Source organism: Lutjanus erythropterus, chromosome 16, assembly GCF_056507025.1.
Source record: "Lutjanus erythropterus isolate fLutEry1 chromosome 16, fLutEry1.hap2, whole genome shotgun sequence".
NCBI classification, from domain to species: domain Eukaryota; kingdom Metazoa; phylum Chordata; class Actinopteri; order Lutjaniformes; family Lutjanidae; genus Lutjanus; species Lutjanus erythropterus.
Window position 1 is genome coordinate 4723815 of NC_139332.1, and position 16235 is coordinate 4740049.

General features: G+C 37.9%; 1 protein-coding gene across 2 annotated transcripts in view; it reads left to right on the plus strand.

The window, feature by feature from the left end:
- The window catches only part of top2b (DNA topoisomerase II beta), a 40030-nt gene extending 25923 nt beyond the window's left edge, over positions 1–14107 (plus strand). For both annotated transcript variants that reach the window (XM_084738352.1, XM_084738353.1), the window contains 12 exons: positions 583–674; positions 989–1144; positions 1260–1343; positions 2783–2977; positions 3066–3195; positions 5053–5211; positions 6648–6861; positions 8064–8146; positions 9730–9825; positions 10136–10267; positions 10666–10751; positions 13623–14107. In XM_084738352.1, the coding sequence (XP_084594478.1) occupies positions 583–674; positions 989–1144; positions 1260–1343; positions 2783–2977; positions 3066–3195; positions 5053–5211; positions 6648–6861; positions 8064–8146; positions 9730–9825; positions 10136–10267; positions 10666–10751; positions 13623–13787 (1592 nt within the window). In that variant the 3' untranslated portion in view covers positions 13788–14107. The remainder of the gene's footprint in view (positions 1–582; positions 675–988; positions 1145–1259; positions 1344–2782; positions 2978–3065; positions 3196–5052; positions 5212–6647; positions 6862–8063; positions 8147–9729; positions 9826–10135; positions 10268–10665; positions 10752–13622) is intronic.
- Positions 14108–16235: the final 2128 nt, after the last annotated feature.

A 16235-nucleotide genomic window follows, 5' to 3' on the forward strand; every position in this document is an offset into this window, starting at 1 on the left:
TACTTTTGGATTTTTAAATCGTCTTTGTTACATCCTGTGGTTGTGTTTTGCTTGAACCATATCCTACACTGCTACACTGCCCCCACAGTTACTGGTAGCGCCTCCCAGTTTCATCTGTATCCATAAACTTTCGGAAAACGTATAGAAATATGGATGAAATGAATCCTGAGCATGGACAGAACACTTGATCATTGTCTGTGCATGTATCCAATGTATAGCATAAGCGAGCCTTAAGATGTTTGGCAGTATTTTGATCTAGGAAATGAAAATAAGCTTGTATGTCGACTATGTCAGAATAAACGGGTATATAACCACTTGACGAGAGCAATGCCTAATCACGCTCAGCACAGTCATGTAGACATTAACCTGCTGCAGGTTCTAGCACTGCTATCATTAGTCACACTCAACAAACCAGTGGGTGTTTTCCTACTTTTTTGGCTAGTTGACTAATATGTATTTAAATTTATGTTTAATCAACAGGGGGAATAGTTGTTAGGAACCACCCTAATTTGATTCTCATGTAACAGTGAGCAGTTGACTATTTTTTCTTTTCTAATGTCCTTTTTTTTTTTTTTCTAACAGAGAACAAATCCAAGCGTGAACTGATCCGCATGCTGGTCCAGAAAGGTTTTGAATCTGATCCAGTGGCTGCCTGGGCAAAAGCTCAGGAAAAGGTAATATTACAGTGGCTGGACATACATCTATACACACACACACATTCACACAGCAACAGCATGACCAGAAGCAAGAATTCATCAGGCCTATAATAAGTAGTGTAAATAATAATCCAACAAACACATATGGCTTTAGTTTTAGGTTTGTAGTGATCTTTGCTCTATTAACAAATACAAGATGGAGCTGCTCTTGCACCACTCCTACGACTGTACAGCCTGTCAGTAAATACACATTAGTCATCGCGAAAGGTGGAAAAAGCAGCATGAGCTACTTTCTGTGTAATAATAAGATGTTTATTGCTTTTCTGTGACAGGCTCAGGAAGAAGATTACCGAGACGGAAACGAGAGTGACAGCTCGGTGGACTCCGGCTCCTCATCAGGGCCAAACTTCAACTACATCCTCAACATGCCTCTGTGGTGCCTGACTAAAGAGAAGGTGGAGGAGCTGCTCAAACAGAGGGACCAAAAGGTATTATTAAATATCATATTATTTTTTCTGAAAATGTCATTGTTCATATTTTTATCTCACAAGGCACCTGTCAGTGTTGTGTTGGTTAACAAAGTGAATGTGTGCTGATTTACAGAGAGGAGAGCTGAACGATCTCCAGAAGAAATTTCCAGAGGATCTGTGGAAGGAGGACCTGGCAGTCTTCATCGAGGAGCTGGATGTAAGTTCTGTGTTTCAGCTGATGATTGTTGTCTCAGCATGCAACACTCTCTGAGCTGTAAAAAGTGATAGGTAATAGTTTACCTCGGGGGTTGGTGTGATTTCAGTTGTTAATTTCAGGTTTTGGTCTGATATTGAAAAAAATTTAACTCAGTCAAATGTACACAGCCACAACACTTACTCCATCAGAACAACAGCGTCAAGTCACACTTTTTTTTCTCCAACGGAAATACTGTGACCCAGTTCACTTCATTGTTTGCAGTTGCTGCTACTTTGAAAAATATACTGGTTTGCTTTCTGTTGAAAATCAATCCACTCTTAAGAGCACTCTCTGTTAAAGTCCAGATGAAATGAAAACTGCCTTGTTAACCCCTTTAGATCACATCCTGTCATACTGTGCAATTATTTAACAGTAAATGCTCCAAAAATTAAAAAAATCCATTTCTCATTTTTCATATCAAAATCCAATCATTTTTTCCTCTTGTAAAAATTTGGCATGTATACGTAGACTTGAACTAATCAATTTCAACAAATAATATCATGACACCCTCCTTTAAATCAATCTTCAACTTTGCAACTGCAACTGTGTGGTATGGCAGGTTATGGCACACCTACTTTGAAACATTTAATCAATATTCTTGTCATGTTATGTCTGGCATGCCTGTCTGTTTCATTCAGAAATATGCCACAATACATAAGATAGATGCTCTTGAAATGCTGATTAGCTTAGTTTAAAGACAGCTACCATTTTTCTGTCCAAAGTCAGTAAAATCCACATACTTGCCCCTCTAAAGCTCACTGATGAACATTGTTTATTTAGTCTGTGCAAAAAAATAAATGTATATGTAAGTTAAAAAATATACAGGCTAGCTGTTTCCAGTGTTTGTGCTAAGCTGCAAAAATGGCTGCTTGTTGTAGCTTCATTTATGTTTTTAATGGTCAGATATGAGACAGATATCAATCTTATTATCAGTTTTCTCAACTACTCCTCTAAGCTTCTCTCAATGAACTACAACATTTACTGCAATAATGTGTCACATCAAATCCTCATCATCATTCATTCCAGCAGTTCAGAGGTAATAATCCCTCCAGTCCTACAAGACTTTTAACATGAAATGTCTTCAGGAAGAGTTGAGAGTCACTGATGGAGCCTAACAGCACTAAAATAGTAGAAATTATTGGAATAATCGAGTTTAGAAACACAAACTAAGAGCAGTGGAGTATGACAGGATTTAGTGTGGTGGAAATGTACAGTGCTGAATTAACCGTGTGAGGTGTTACAGTGTTGGTAATTCCACCTTTCCTCAGTGATTTCTACCAGGGCTTTAGCAGAGACTGGCCTCTGTTTGTTAGTGCTGGTTATTTTAATACTGGCTCCTATTTTAAAATTTACACTATATAACACTATATAACATGAGTGTTTCTGTGTCTGTCTGTCAGAAACTGGAGGCGCAGGAGCGAGAGGATCGGAGTGCAGGCAAGGCCATCAAGCTGGTGAAGGGGAAGGTGGGCAAACCTAAAGTGAAGAAGATGAACCTGGAGGAGACCATGCCCTCTCCATTCGGTCGCAGGGTGGAGCCTCCGACTCAGCCAATCAAATCTGACGCGGCCAAGAAACTGACCAAAAAGAAGAAGGTAATGACGTTTTACTGATGTGATATGGAAATGAGAAGAGTCGCAAAGGAGGACTCCAGGATTGTTACAGGTTGTGTTTTTCACACAGAGTGATGCAGATCTGGCAGTGAAGATGGAGTTTGACGGTGATGATGGTTTGGCCACTGAGGGAGGACCAGGAGAAAACTCTGTAGCCAAACCAAAGACTCCACGCGTCAAGAAAGAGAAGAAAGAGCCAGGTCAGTATAAAACTGAAAACTTCAACTGTTCAATCATCTTTTAGTTTTTTAGATCATTTTTTTTGTTTATCTCCCAATTATAACAAACATTACAGCAAATACAGTAAACCATCAAATGAATAGGCAAGTAAATGAAAACAGTAATAAAAACATGTGAAAATACAGATGTTACAGTAATTAAAATATACAAAGACTCTTGAAGATCACATGGGCTACTACATGTTGTAATCTTATTTCAGCTGCCACGCTGCCACCCCAGTCTTTGACTTTATTTGTCATCACTAACATTTTATTTAAAAAAATTATCCAATTCTCACAGATATCTTCCAAAACTCACAGCTTTACTTTATTAACTCTCTAGACGCCATAGCACCCCAAAGCACTTATTCTGTATTTCACTGAAGCACTTCTCATTTTAAAATCATCCCCAGTGTATTAAAATAGGGAAAAAAGTCCCGTGCTTTGTGTTGTAGATACTTTAAATTGTCATCAATAACTGGAACTGGATGTATACATCTTGAGTTGCCACAAACACTACCGAGAAGGAGAAGAAAGACGACATTTATTTACATAAATGCTTTTCATAGACACGAGTCACAAAGTGCTTTACCACAAAGTTAAACAGTAGAAACAGGAGATGAAGTGACCACTACAGTCATGTGTTTAAAATGCCCACACTGAACAAGACATAATGAACAAGACACGATACACAAAAAGAAAACACAATAAGTCCTGCAGCCCCATTACTGTTGTTTTTGTTCTGGGACAGTTCTCTTTTATTTTGAAAGCCCAGCATTAGTGACTGTTGTTGTCTGACTCTGAATGTTGACTCAGGAAGCAAACGGAGACAAATGTTGTGGATCATGTTTGCTATAAAATTGAAGTTACTTTTTCTTCTTTTAGGCAGACTGAGATTCATTTCAGCACAGCTATTTACAGCAGTTGTAGTGCTACATGTTTGTCTGGTGTATATAGAAATATGTATTTCATGTTCTGTTATTGAGATAGAGCTGTTTGTTGAGTTTGAGAAGGAAATTTTTCACTTAAAGTGAAGATTCTCAGTGAACTGCAGGAACTTTCTAGAATTCTGTGGGGGCCAAGGGGGTTAATGTATGTTAGTTTGTCTCATAGCATGTTGATAGACCCTCAATATATTGATTCTATAGCTATTGCTCTCATAGCTTGTAGGAGAGACATGAGTCTATTATTGCATGGACCCTCTTCTTAGTAATAAAATCACTTGGATAAATAGCCAGAATTCATAACCTTGGCATTCATAGCGTTTTTTTTATTCTGACTAACCGTGTCAAGAACCTCCTTCTAAACACTGACCACATTACTCCACATGACCAGTGACAGCATTGTTTAGCATTGCTAACATTTGAGGCATGTGTGTGGCATATTGGGATTATAGGGATGTAGTTTTGGTAGTGAAACGTATGATCTTACAGTAACTTGTCGTAGTAACTTAATTTCAGACCAAATGTAAAAGCACTGAATTAAAAAGGCCAAATGATAAAATGCAAAATGTTTCTCAGCTGTAAACTTCATGAGATGGAGCATTTTGAAGATTGAGTTAAAGGTTGTAAGACATGATGGAGCTGTACTTGCTTTATCAGTAACTCAATGATTTATCAGCACAGACAGATATTTGTCAACTGCAGCTATCCAGAGATGATACAGTGTTCGTCCTCTCAGGTACACTGTGTTTGGAAGTAGCTGTTACCCCTGGCCTGTTTGATGCTTTGCAGTGAGAAAACTGTAATCAATTATTGAACAACCAAGAGCTCTTCGGTCTTTAAGTGAGAATACTGACAGTCAACAAACTGTCTGCTAATCTTGTTTACCGTGTTGCAGGAGCTCCCAGAGTGAGAAAAACTCCAGGACCCAAAGGCACCCCTGCTAAGAAGGTGAAGAAGAGAAACCCCTGGTCTGATGACGAGTCCAAGTCAGACAGCGACCTGGAAAACAGCGAGCCCATCATCCCCAGAGAGAACAAGTCCCAGAGGGCATCAGGTAAAGTTCAGCCAAATACCGTTAAATGTAGCATGAATATTCAGCAGTAACGCCAACAACAGGCTAAAATATAATGTCATAAATAAAATTATCTAAGTAAAAATCTCACCGTAACCTTGCCTGGGAAAACTTAAACACATGATAGTTTCATCTGATTTCAAGGAGAAATCGACGTGCTGGCAGCCATTCAGAAAAACTATATAGAAAAATCTTTTCTTTTCACAGATCGTCTCTTGTAAAACGTATGTAGGTCATATAGAGAAATCAATATTAAACTGAGACTGTCATAACCAGTTAAAAACTCCTTGTAGTGGCTTTAACGTTTCAGTAGATTGCCTTCTGTGTTTTAATCTGTTGAAATGACAGGCAGCCTTCAGGTTTTTCTGTCACTGTCAAAAAAAAAAATCAGTCAGTGGTTGAAAATATGTGGTTAACGTGACCTCAGACCGGCCCTTGTCACACTGACATGTTCCTTCATTACCAAGAACACACACACATTAGTTTTGCCTCAGTCCCACATACACCGTCCTGCTGCCATCATTGACTCTTATTCATTTTGATAAGTACAAATATTGTTTCTGTCAGCCAGCCATACACAGGAAATATAGTTACATGTTCAACATAGGTGTGGTATGTAGGGCTGTAACTGAGGATTATTTTCATGGTCTATTCATTAGGCAATTATTTTCTCGATTAATCGATTAATAGTTGTTTGTTTTAAAATGTCAGGAAATGGTGAAACATGTCAGTCATTGTTTCCCAGAGCCTAAAATGACGTCCTCAAATGTCTTGTTTTACTCACAACCCCAAATTTTCAGTTTACTGTCAGTGAAGAGGAAAGAAACCAGAAAATAATTACAAAAATATTTAGACTTTTTGACTCTTTGACTCAAACCAGTTAATCAATCATCAAAATCATTTGCAATTAATTTAACAGTTGATTAATCGTTGCAGCTCTAGTGGTATGTCAGTGTTAAAACAGCCTTAAAAAAATAGGAACTTGTCCTTTTATAGACAGGGTCTGAAATTTTCAAATAGTTTAAGGAATGAAAGTAACATTAATTAACAAGTCATTTGTGATTTAAATGTTCTGCTGTTTGTATCTTGTTAACTGTTCCTGCGTGCAGTTTTTATTCTTCAGCCTGTCTCTGTTAATATGTCCACATTCTTTGATGGGACCCACCGTCAGCAGCAGGTAGCTGGTTACAGACTGACTGTTAACATTTCATTTCAATCCTCTTGAAGCAGCCCGGGGCCAAAAATAACTCATGAACTGTGTCTCCGTTTCCTTGGTGTGATTAGCCTCTGTCGGCTGCGAGTGTCTGAGGGCGCCGTCTGATGCAACCCAGCCGCAACACGAATAATTATTGTACGAGGACCCAGAATCCACAGCAATAATAATGTGGTTTGAAACGCGCTCTGCTCCCGTCTTTCAGCTTCCAAGCCAAAATACACGTTCGACTTCTCGGAGGAAGAGGAGGAGGCCGACGAAGAGGAGAACGGAGACGACGACGTGGCCTCTTCTCCAGTCAGGTCGTTTAAAGATGACTTCGCTTCCTCGGAGCCCAAGGAGCGCTACAACGACCATAACGATGACGACGACGATGACGACAACGAAGTCTCCTACTCACCCCCGAAACAGAAAACACAGTAAGATTCAAAGCTCATCTGAACATGTTAAAACAGAACTTTTGGGAGACGATGGCAGCCATACTTTGTGTGCTCTGGGTCTAAGACACTAACTACGTTACCCGTAATGTTTCAGACGTTCAAATCCAACCAGGGATGTTTGTTGCATGTCAGTCCCTTGCAGTGTTCTAAGTGATAAAAAGTGTGGAAAAAAGAAAAGAGTATGGAGAAATATTTGTTTCCAGACTTTTTCCTGTATTGAAGTCTAGAAGTTCTCAAAATAAGGTGATTGTACAAACTGTGTGAGAGAGCTCACCCTCCTACACAGAGCTGCTCTACATCTGTACACCACAACCTCAACACAGCTCTGCCTCAAGTGCCTGCAATATCTTGCATGCATGTATGCAGCACATACCATCTCACATAACCAAATATTAGTCTTGTCTGAATGTTTATGAATTATGCAGCAATGTAGTTATCATTGCAGTTATCTTTTCTGTGTAAGGAAACATATGTTTATTGCTGCGTTCTTCGTTTCCATGGACACCATGAATAAACAAGGTTGCAGAGAGGCTGTGAAAATTAAATTATGTAACTTTTTCAACTAATTTTCAGTTCTTATTTATTAAAGATAGAGGTAGAAGATGAAAATATTTATTCAGTCTGTTGAAGGACAATAATATGAGAGCAGGTAGCACCTGTTGTTTTCCTTCCTCTTTGGGCAGAGATGTTTGACAGTGGGACGTCAGGCAACTTTTTGACCTAACTACAATCATCTGACAATAATTTAATAGCTAACACAATGGTACATACATGTTAACAGTTGGATTTTAAAGTTCGGTCTTGCTCTGCAAGAGTTTCTTGTTGAACGTGATTGGTTCCTTCGGCTTATGACATCATATACCCAACCTGACTGAATCCATCACTGCAGTTTCAAAGCGAGAAATGCTCAGACATGGCGTTTACTGCTTATTTTGCTCCTGATATGTCTTGTAACACATGAAAAATCCCACATGGGTATATTAATAAGGTTAGTCTGACAAAAGCCTGATTCTCAAAAGTCTGGATATTTGAGTTTGGAAAATTGTAGTTTTTGAAATGGCAAATGTGTTGGAATCCTGCCCATTCTTTCCTTCATTCCCCTGTCATCTCTCTGCTCTCTGCTGCCTAATAAAAACATATAGAAAATAAATGTTGACTGTGCTGTTTGTGCTTCTCTGAAGGCCTGCACCTGCAGCGAAAAAGAAAGAGACAACCAGCATCTTCTCATCCAAGTCAGCCTTCTCTGAAAAAAGCAACGACAGCGGTGAGTACCAGCTCAGTGTTGGCATGCAGTCACTCCTGACTGCTGCTTTTTCTAAAAATGTACTGCAGTGTAGGTTTGGATGTCAATATTTTGTTTATGTGATTATAAAAGTTTGTCAATACACAAAGATTTTATACAGTTTATGGCTGCAGTAAACAAGAGTTATCAAGCTGTCAGAATTTTAAACTTTACTCTTATAAAAACTCAGTACCTCTTTCTATAACACGTCAAGAAAAAAGACCTAGGCACATGCAATAGGAACCTTCTGTTCTTTTGTTCTTGTGGCTTTGTGATGCTACAAGCCAACTTTTAGTCCGGACAATAAAGACTTAAATGACATTTTGATCATTTTGTAATTGCTTTGGTACTTGTAATGTATAATTAATGGAGATTGTATTGTTCTTAACTGTCGTATTTTGTGTCAGTGTTCCTGATTGTGGGTTTTAGTCATTGTTGCCTCAGTGTTTGTAGTGGTGGTCTGTGTGCAGTCATTGTTGTTTTAAGTGATGTTTATAGTGGTTGCTGGTATTCTGTCATTGCTGTTTCAGTTGCTGTTTAGTGGTTGATTGTTCTCAGTCTCTGTTGTCTCTCTATTATGTTTGTAATGGTTGTTTGTTTTCAGTCATTGTTGTGTTTATTACTGTTTGTAGTGGTTGTCTGTGTCTGTTTTATTCTTAGTTTCCATGTCTGTTTTAGAGTGTTGTATTTTGTGTTTTATCCCTTAAAAGCCCAACAAGGAATGCAAATGAGCTATAGGTAGAAGTCCTGCGTATATTCTATCAGTTGCATTTCGTCACGTAAATGTAACTGCGTACTTGTATAGTTCCTATTAAATAATAAAGTTTTGTCTGACCAGCAGTCTAAAAGTCAGCATACTCTGGTTACTGTCATGTAAGACAGACAAAACCCAGACATATTTACATTTCTGATGCTGGAACAAGACAGTTGTAGTGTTTTGTCATCAAAAACAATTTGCTGACATTGTGCACTGGCTGCTTCCTCTTTCTGCGCTGAAGACTGCAACCAAATATCAACTGTTGTAACTGTGTTTGATTCTTAACTGCAAGAAGTTCTCTGTGTTTCCTAAAAGAAGCAGCGTCTGATCACTTTGTTTGCACAGAAGACAAAATCTAAAAAAGTTAACTGTGGCAGAGGGAAAATAACAGACAGAATGTGAAGAAAAGAAATCTAAATGTTCTTCTTTCATGCAGAATATTAAAGACACACTTCATGTTTAGATGGAGTCTGTGGAGCATCATGAGTCAGTATGAAATGATAGGCTCTACAAAATGTTGACCAAGTCTTTATATAATAATAATAATTCTTATTATTATTTATAGAGCACTTTTCAAAATCCAGGCTACAAAATGCTTTGCACAGACAACAACTTAAAACAGACAGGTTGTAAAATCATTAGGTTTTAAAAGAAATAAAAACAATTTGGTGTTTCACAACTAATACAGTGCAAAAAACAAGACATAAGAAAGTGAAAACAATATAATAATATATATCTTTTATGTAAAATAAATGCTCCCAGAAGTTCTTCATGCAGGAGTGAACCTTGTCCTGCGTTTGTCTTGCAGATGGCTCCAAGTTTGACAGTGATGACGACAACGGCCCCGTGTTCTCCACCTACTCCAGCAGCTCTGCGTTTGACAAACTATCGCCAGCAAAGAAAGGTAGTGACTCACTGTGTCCACCAGAGGGAGCTCTAACACAGCATCACAGCTGACAGCGTAACACCAGGGAGAGGGGAGGATTTTTTTTTTTTAAGGGATTACTGACTTGTTCATGAATCCAATGACACTTAAAGTGGAGCTCATTAAGGCTAATATGCAGATTATAAAGTCATTGTGTAATGATATTATTGCAGAGTAGAAACTGGAGGTGGTAAAAGCTCCTGACATGATTGATAGCGGTGGAGAAGAAGTCACAGTCAATGTGTGAGCAGCAGAATTTGACAGTCAGGTGTTTCTGTGTGACCCGCAGCAGCAAAGAAGCCGTCTGACGCAGCTCCCAAACCCAAGAAGACACCAGCACCCAAAGCAAAGAAACCAGATAAATCCATCTGGGACTCTGACTCTGACACCGGCTCAAAGAAGCCAACACCAGCTCTTAAAGGTACAGAACACATCCAGCATTTTCTGACAAATAAATAATGAATAATACTCCACATTGCAGATGGTGAATGTTTTACAGGGCTGCAACTAACAATTATTTTCAAGATCAATTAACTGGTCAATTATTTTATGTCAGAAAATTGTCGATCAGTGTTTCTCAAAGTCAAAGATGACATCTGTGTCTTGTTTTACTCACAACTTAAATATACTCAGTTTACTGTCAGAGGGGAGTAAAGAAACCCAAAAATATTCACATTTTAGAAGCTAAAATCAGAGAATTTTGACTTTTTCTCTTAAAAAATGACTCAAATGGATTAATCAGTTATCAAAATAGTTGGCGATTAATTAAATAATTGATTAATTGTTGCTGATGTTTTGGTCACTTTCTGTTTTGTGCAGGTAAAGGCAGGGGGAGGAAGAGGAAGGGCTCTGGCTCTGAAGAGGATTACAGCCCAATGAAGAAAGCGTCAAAACCAGCCGGCAGAGTGAGTACATCAGCCTGTTTGTGTTTATTAGATGCAGCGTTGGTGTGTGACATGTAAAATTTATAAGCTGCTGCTGTGAACATCAGTGATGGGGGAGAGGTTTAACAGGGACTCCCTCAGCTTCCTGTGTATCCTGCTCTCTGAGGCCTGGTGTTCTGTTTGATACACTCTGCATTTACTTTGGCCTGACAACAAATACTTCAGCAGCCAGATAGAAATATCAAAAGTCCTCTGCTTTATTGGCTTAAAGAAGCAGTGGAGGAATGATCCTGTAGTTGAAAGGTTAGATTGGCAGAAAATACTTCCTTTAATTAACACATGAAGGTGTGATTTCCTGCTTTACGGTCTTCAGTCATGACAAAGCTGCTCTTTCACTATAAAGCTCAGTTTATATCAATTTACTGCATGCTGCTGTTAGTATACAATTAGCTGCTAATTATCCTGATCCACCACTGTCAGTAATCAATACACACATTATTAAACCATTAATCAAACCAGTAATAAACAGCATCAATGTCAGACCAACCAAACCAATACTTCAGCAGTTACCCTGTGTTTCTATAGTCTAGATTCTCAATCTGTGGTTCATGTACCATTGGTGGTACGCAAGCTCCGTCTAGTGGTATGTGGTGTAATGTGAGAAATATATTTTTTTAATGTAATAAAGTATAATAATAAATACTATTATCAAATGCTACAAAATTCTGAAATGACACTGAAATTAAATTTCAAATAAGTTTTGTGTTTCATGTATTTTTGTTGCTAGTCACAATTATGTTTTTATATTTTTTCTAATGTTTTGTAAGGCCTTGGTTGTGAAGATTTTGCCTTGGTGTGTAGCTCAGATTTTTAAAAACAGTTATGTTGTCAGAAACTAATATGTATAAAATAGATTAAGAACCATTTAGAACATCAGAAAACAAAAATACAAGATTGGGTAAATAACTAAACTACTGCTGCCATTGAAGTATATTTTTCATTTGCTTGTGAGAGTAGAGAAAGAGCTGAATGAAGGCTGTTTCATCTGCCGAGTGCTCAACAGAACTACTCGAGCCACAAGCACAGCTCAACTCAAGGCCTGTAAAGGAGCAGTACAAGAAATGCTTGAAGGAAACCTAATGTAACCATCAAGTGTCTCTTGTAGTACTAACTTTTATTTTCAACATTATTCTGCCTGCTCTTATCATGAAGGCCATCTGACAGATGCAAACATGAAACACAGTGGGCCTTGCGCGGCCTTATATGGTATTATTGGGACATTATTTATGCTAATAAGCACAGTTTTCTGAACTTATGCACGTTTGTTGAATCTGACGTGGCGTGTTCGTATGAGCCCTCCGTACAAAAAAAGAGAAATTTAAGACAAGAATATGAAAATGATTCTTGCATGAGGCCCAGTGTTTTTCAATTGGGCAAAAACTACTGCTGACAGGTTACTTTCCGTTGGTACCTGTTTCTCTTTGTTCTTGACAAATTCATCATAATGATCAAGATTTTAAAATGGGGACTAAAAATTTGTAGTGTTTAATGAATGTGATTTTGCTCCACCTCACGTGATTGAAATGGATAGTAAAGTTCAACCCTCCATACTGCAGATGTAGTCCAGCGTGGTTACAGGTCCTTAAAAAGTATTAAAAAGTCTGAATTTATGTTTGGGAAGGTCTTAAAAATGTATTTACTGACTGCTGGAAGCATGATCTAAAATTGGCTCCAAGCCAAACACACCTGTACATTTAATCTTTGGCCAACAATAGTTAAGCTGTAAACAATGCACTCAGAAGTTGACTGGATTCATTATGACAACAGACTGTCTGTTGTCTAAACGACACAGGATGGCATCTACCTGTTTAATTAAAAGCCATAAACGTACTGGGACAAATGTCCTCTAACTCAATCAGTTATTGTCATTTTGTCTTACTTATAATTTACAATACATGTGCTTACTCAGACGAGTACACTAATATTTTCATGTTTGATGCTTAATGTTATTGTAAATTTGGGTGTAAATTTAATTAAATACTGACATTAAAGACTTAAAAAGCCTTAAATTTAACTTCAACTGTCATTGGCAGAAATGTTCATTTCAGGATGATGAAGTATTTCATTTTAAGGCTGGTATCATCCGATACAGATGATGTGTGGATATTGTTGTAGATCCCTAATCAACATATAAAATATAAGTAGATAAAACTAGCTCCATCTCAACCAACTACAACAACAAAATAATAATAATCAAATATGATACATAACAGTATAATAAGCACCCATGCATTTGTCTGCATTAGGAGTACTTTTTACCTTGTAAGGCAGCTGGATTTGCAAGATCAGGTGAGAATCCATCTTATCAGGCTGCAGGTTATCAGTTTGTCCACACCAAAAGTGGTGCAGCCAGTCTGGGACTTCTGGCAGCTACAGCCGTGGTTTTAGGTGACAGCAAGAGGCGTCCATGGAAACGACTTGTCTTGAACAAATAATAGTGGCTCCTGAACTGTGATAGCTTCAGTCATATCAGAACTGATATAACTTCACTGAAAGAAGAGCAAATAACGACACTGAAAGGCTTTTCTCCATGGAAAAGATGTTTTCAATCGGCTTTGGCAAGAGTTTGATGTGATTGGTTGAAGTCAGCCCATGTTAGATGTGATAGACAGATGGTTCATCCAATCACCTGCCACATTTCTTTTAAGTGTTTGCCCTTTTCCAAACAGTTTCTAAGGACGATGTCCCAGATGTTTCTGTGTAACAAACCATCTGGTGTGTCAGATTAAAGGAATCTTGCTCAGTAATCTACAGAATGTTTTCCAGTTTCAGAGCAGTAAAAACCTGAATTTGAACTATAACTGAGTGTTTTCTTGTCGTTCTCCTGTGCAGAAACCTCAGAAACCTCCATCTGATGACGAGGACGACGACAGCAACAGCCTGAGCGCGAGGCACACTGCGTCCCGTGACAGGCCGGGCCGGGCCAAGAAGGAGGTGAAGTACTTCGACGATTCGGACAACGAGGAAGACGACGACGATGACGACATGTTCGATTAAAAACCACCTTTGATCACATTCTAACACACTCCGCTCGTATGGAAGTTCCCTCCTCCTTCTTCTGTGTTCCCACAGACTTTTGTACATTTCCTGGTTCATTTTCTTTTCATTAATGGTGACGTTCAATGATTTTTAATGTGTAGGTGTTTTACACTTTTTATTATACATATACAGGTTTCTTTTTTTATGCTCATTGAAATGTTCTGTATTTGTCCGAAGCGGCTTTTAGAAGTTTAGAACGCTGTGCTTTAGCACATTTTAATTGTTAAAATACTATGTAACTTTTTGAACATGAAGTTGAAAGTAAACAATGAAATGTCCATGTTTTGTTGGCCTCATTCTTTCATGACTGAACGATATCACAGAATGCAGCATTATAAAGATAGTAAGAAGAGCAGGTAGGAGGTGGAAGTGAACAGTGCAGGTGTCAAAATATACCAAAGATCTGCTTTGCAAATGTTTATGAGGAAGGAAACGCTGCAGCGTGTTTGTTAGGCTTCAGTGCCTCTGTGGTGTTTACAAGAAAACTCTACAGGCTGTTTCTAACGGAAAAAATCGTCCTCAGCTGGGTTTTGGTCCGCAAATATACAGGGTTCATACAGGTGGTGGAAATTCTTGAAAACACTCAAGGTCTGAAAAGTGCTTGAATTTTGGATAAAGTGCTTGAAAGTGCTTTAAATTGTAATTGTGTTAGTTTCATAATAAATCACTACATGACTGCGTTTTAGTAGAGCTGCAACAATTAGTCAGTTAATCGATTCATTGTCAACTATTGAATTAATCATTAATTTATCATTTTGAGCATTTTTTCAGTAAGTAATGTCCAAATTCTGCGATTTCAGCTTCAAAATGTGAATATTTTCTGTTTTCTTTAGTCCTCGTGGACAGTGAACTGAATATGTTTGGGTTGTGGACAAAACCAGACATTTGAAGATGTCACCTTAGGCTGTGAGGAACAGTGATCAACATTTTATAGACATTTTATGAACCAATCAACTTATTAATTAATAGAGAAAATGATCAACAGATTAATCAAAAATGAAAATAATCCTTAGTTCTAGCTATGTCTCTCCACTGAGACCAGTTTCATCACAACTTTGGATATTCTCAGTTTGAAGCCTCCAGAATACCAATATGTATATAAATATCTATAATTTACCACAGCTGTAAGATGCTTGAAAATGCATTCAGATATTTCTTGAGAAGTGCTTGAATTTGACTTTGGAAACAATGTAGAAAGCCTGAATATAGTTTGAGTTCATTCTTAGTTTAGTTGCAGCGCTAACTGACACTGCAGGTCAAACCTGAAAGGGTTTGTTCAGGTTTATGAATCACAGCATGAAGACAGCACCTCCTCACCAATCAGCTGAGAGGAACAAGTGGAGCCAGTAGACAGAAAAGTGGAATTATGTTAAACAGACAAGTGTTAATTTGCAGTGACCACCTGAAAACCAGCAATAACTTAGCTTTGCAAAGCAAACTCTTATGTTGTTAAAATAGAAATGTTGACAGTAAAATCAGAGTCCCTCTCTGGATATAAAGGTCTCTGTAGCAGATAATGTCAGTAATAAAACTCAACAAAGTTGGACATTGTTAGGCAGCAACTCTTAACTAGAAACTAAACTTATTCAGACTCAAAGAAAAAGTATAGTATACTCTAATTAAGGGACAGTTTGCCCTAAAATCAAAAGCACACATTCTTCCTCAGGCCTGTAGTGCTTTTTATCCATCCAGATAGTTTTGGTGCGAGTTGCTTCTCTACAATATATTGCGACTAAATAAAATGTGGCTTGTGGTGCTCAAAGCATAAAAAAAAACATTTGAAAAATTAAAACCAGTCTCTTTCCCAAAAACATGACCTGGTTGATGATTTTCATTAACACACCTTGTTGTTTCATGGAGGAAACTACTTTCTTTCTAGTAGAAAAGAAAGTAATTCCAGTAGACTACAGCGCTTCATAATTTGAAGGCATCTGTCTTCACTAAATTCTTGAGTGTTGAGTCAAACTCAAATTTTTTGAAATAAGCTCAAAAATGTTTTGCCAGCCTGTAATATTTTATTGATTTAATAATTTACTTTTCTTCTTTAGATAAACTCGAGTTTTAGAAATCCAAATAATTCTGTATGTCAAAACTCAAAGATTCTTTTTTTCTAAGAAGAAAAGTAACTCAACAAAAGATTAAAGGTTGGAAATACATTTTCAGATTGATACAAAACTGAAAAATTTAGTGAAGCCAGTTGCCTTGAAATTGAGTTTTCTAAACTTTCCTTTTCACAGTGTTCCTGGCAAAACCCTCACCTGTACCTGGCCTGTAGTGCACTTTATCCATTTAAAACTTTTTGGTGTGAGTTGCAGAGTTTTGGAGATATCAGCTGTAGAGATGTCTGCCTTCTCTCCTATATAATGGGGCTAAATGGCACTCGGCTTGTTGTGCTCAAAGCACCAA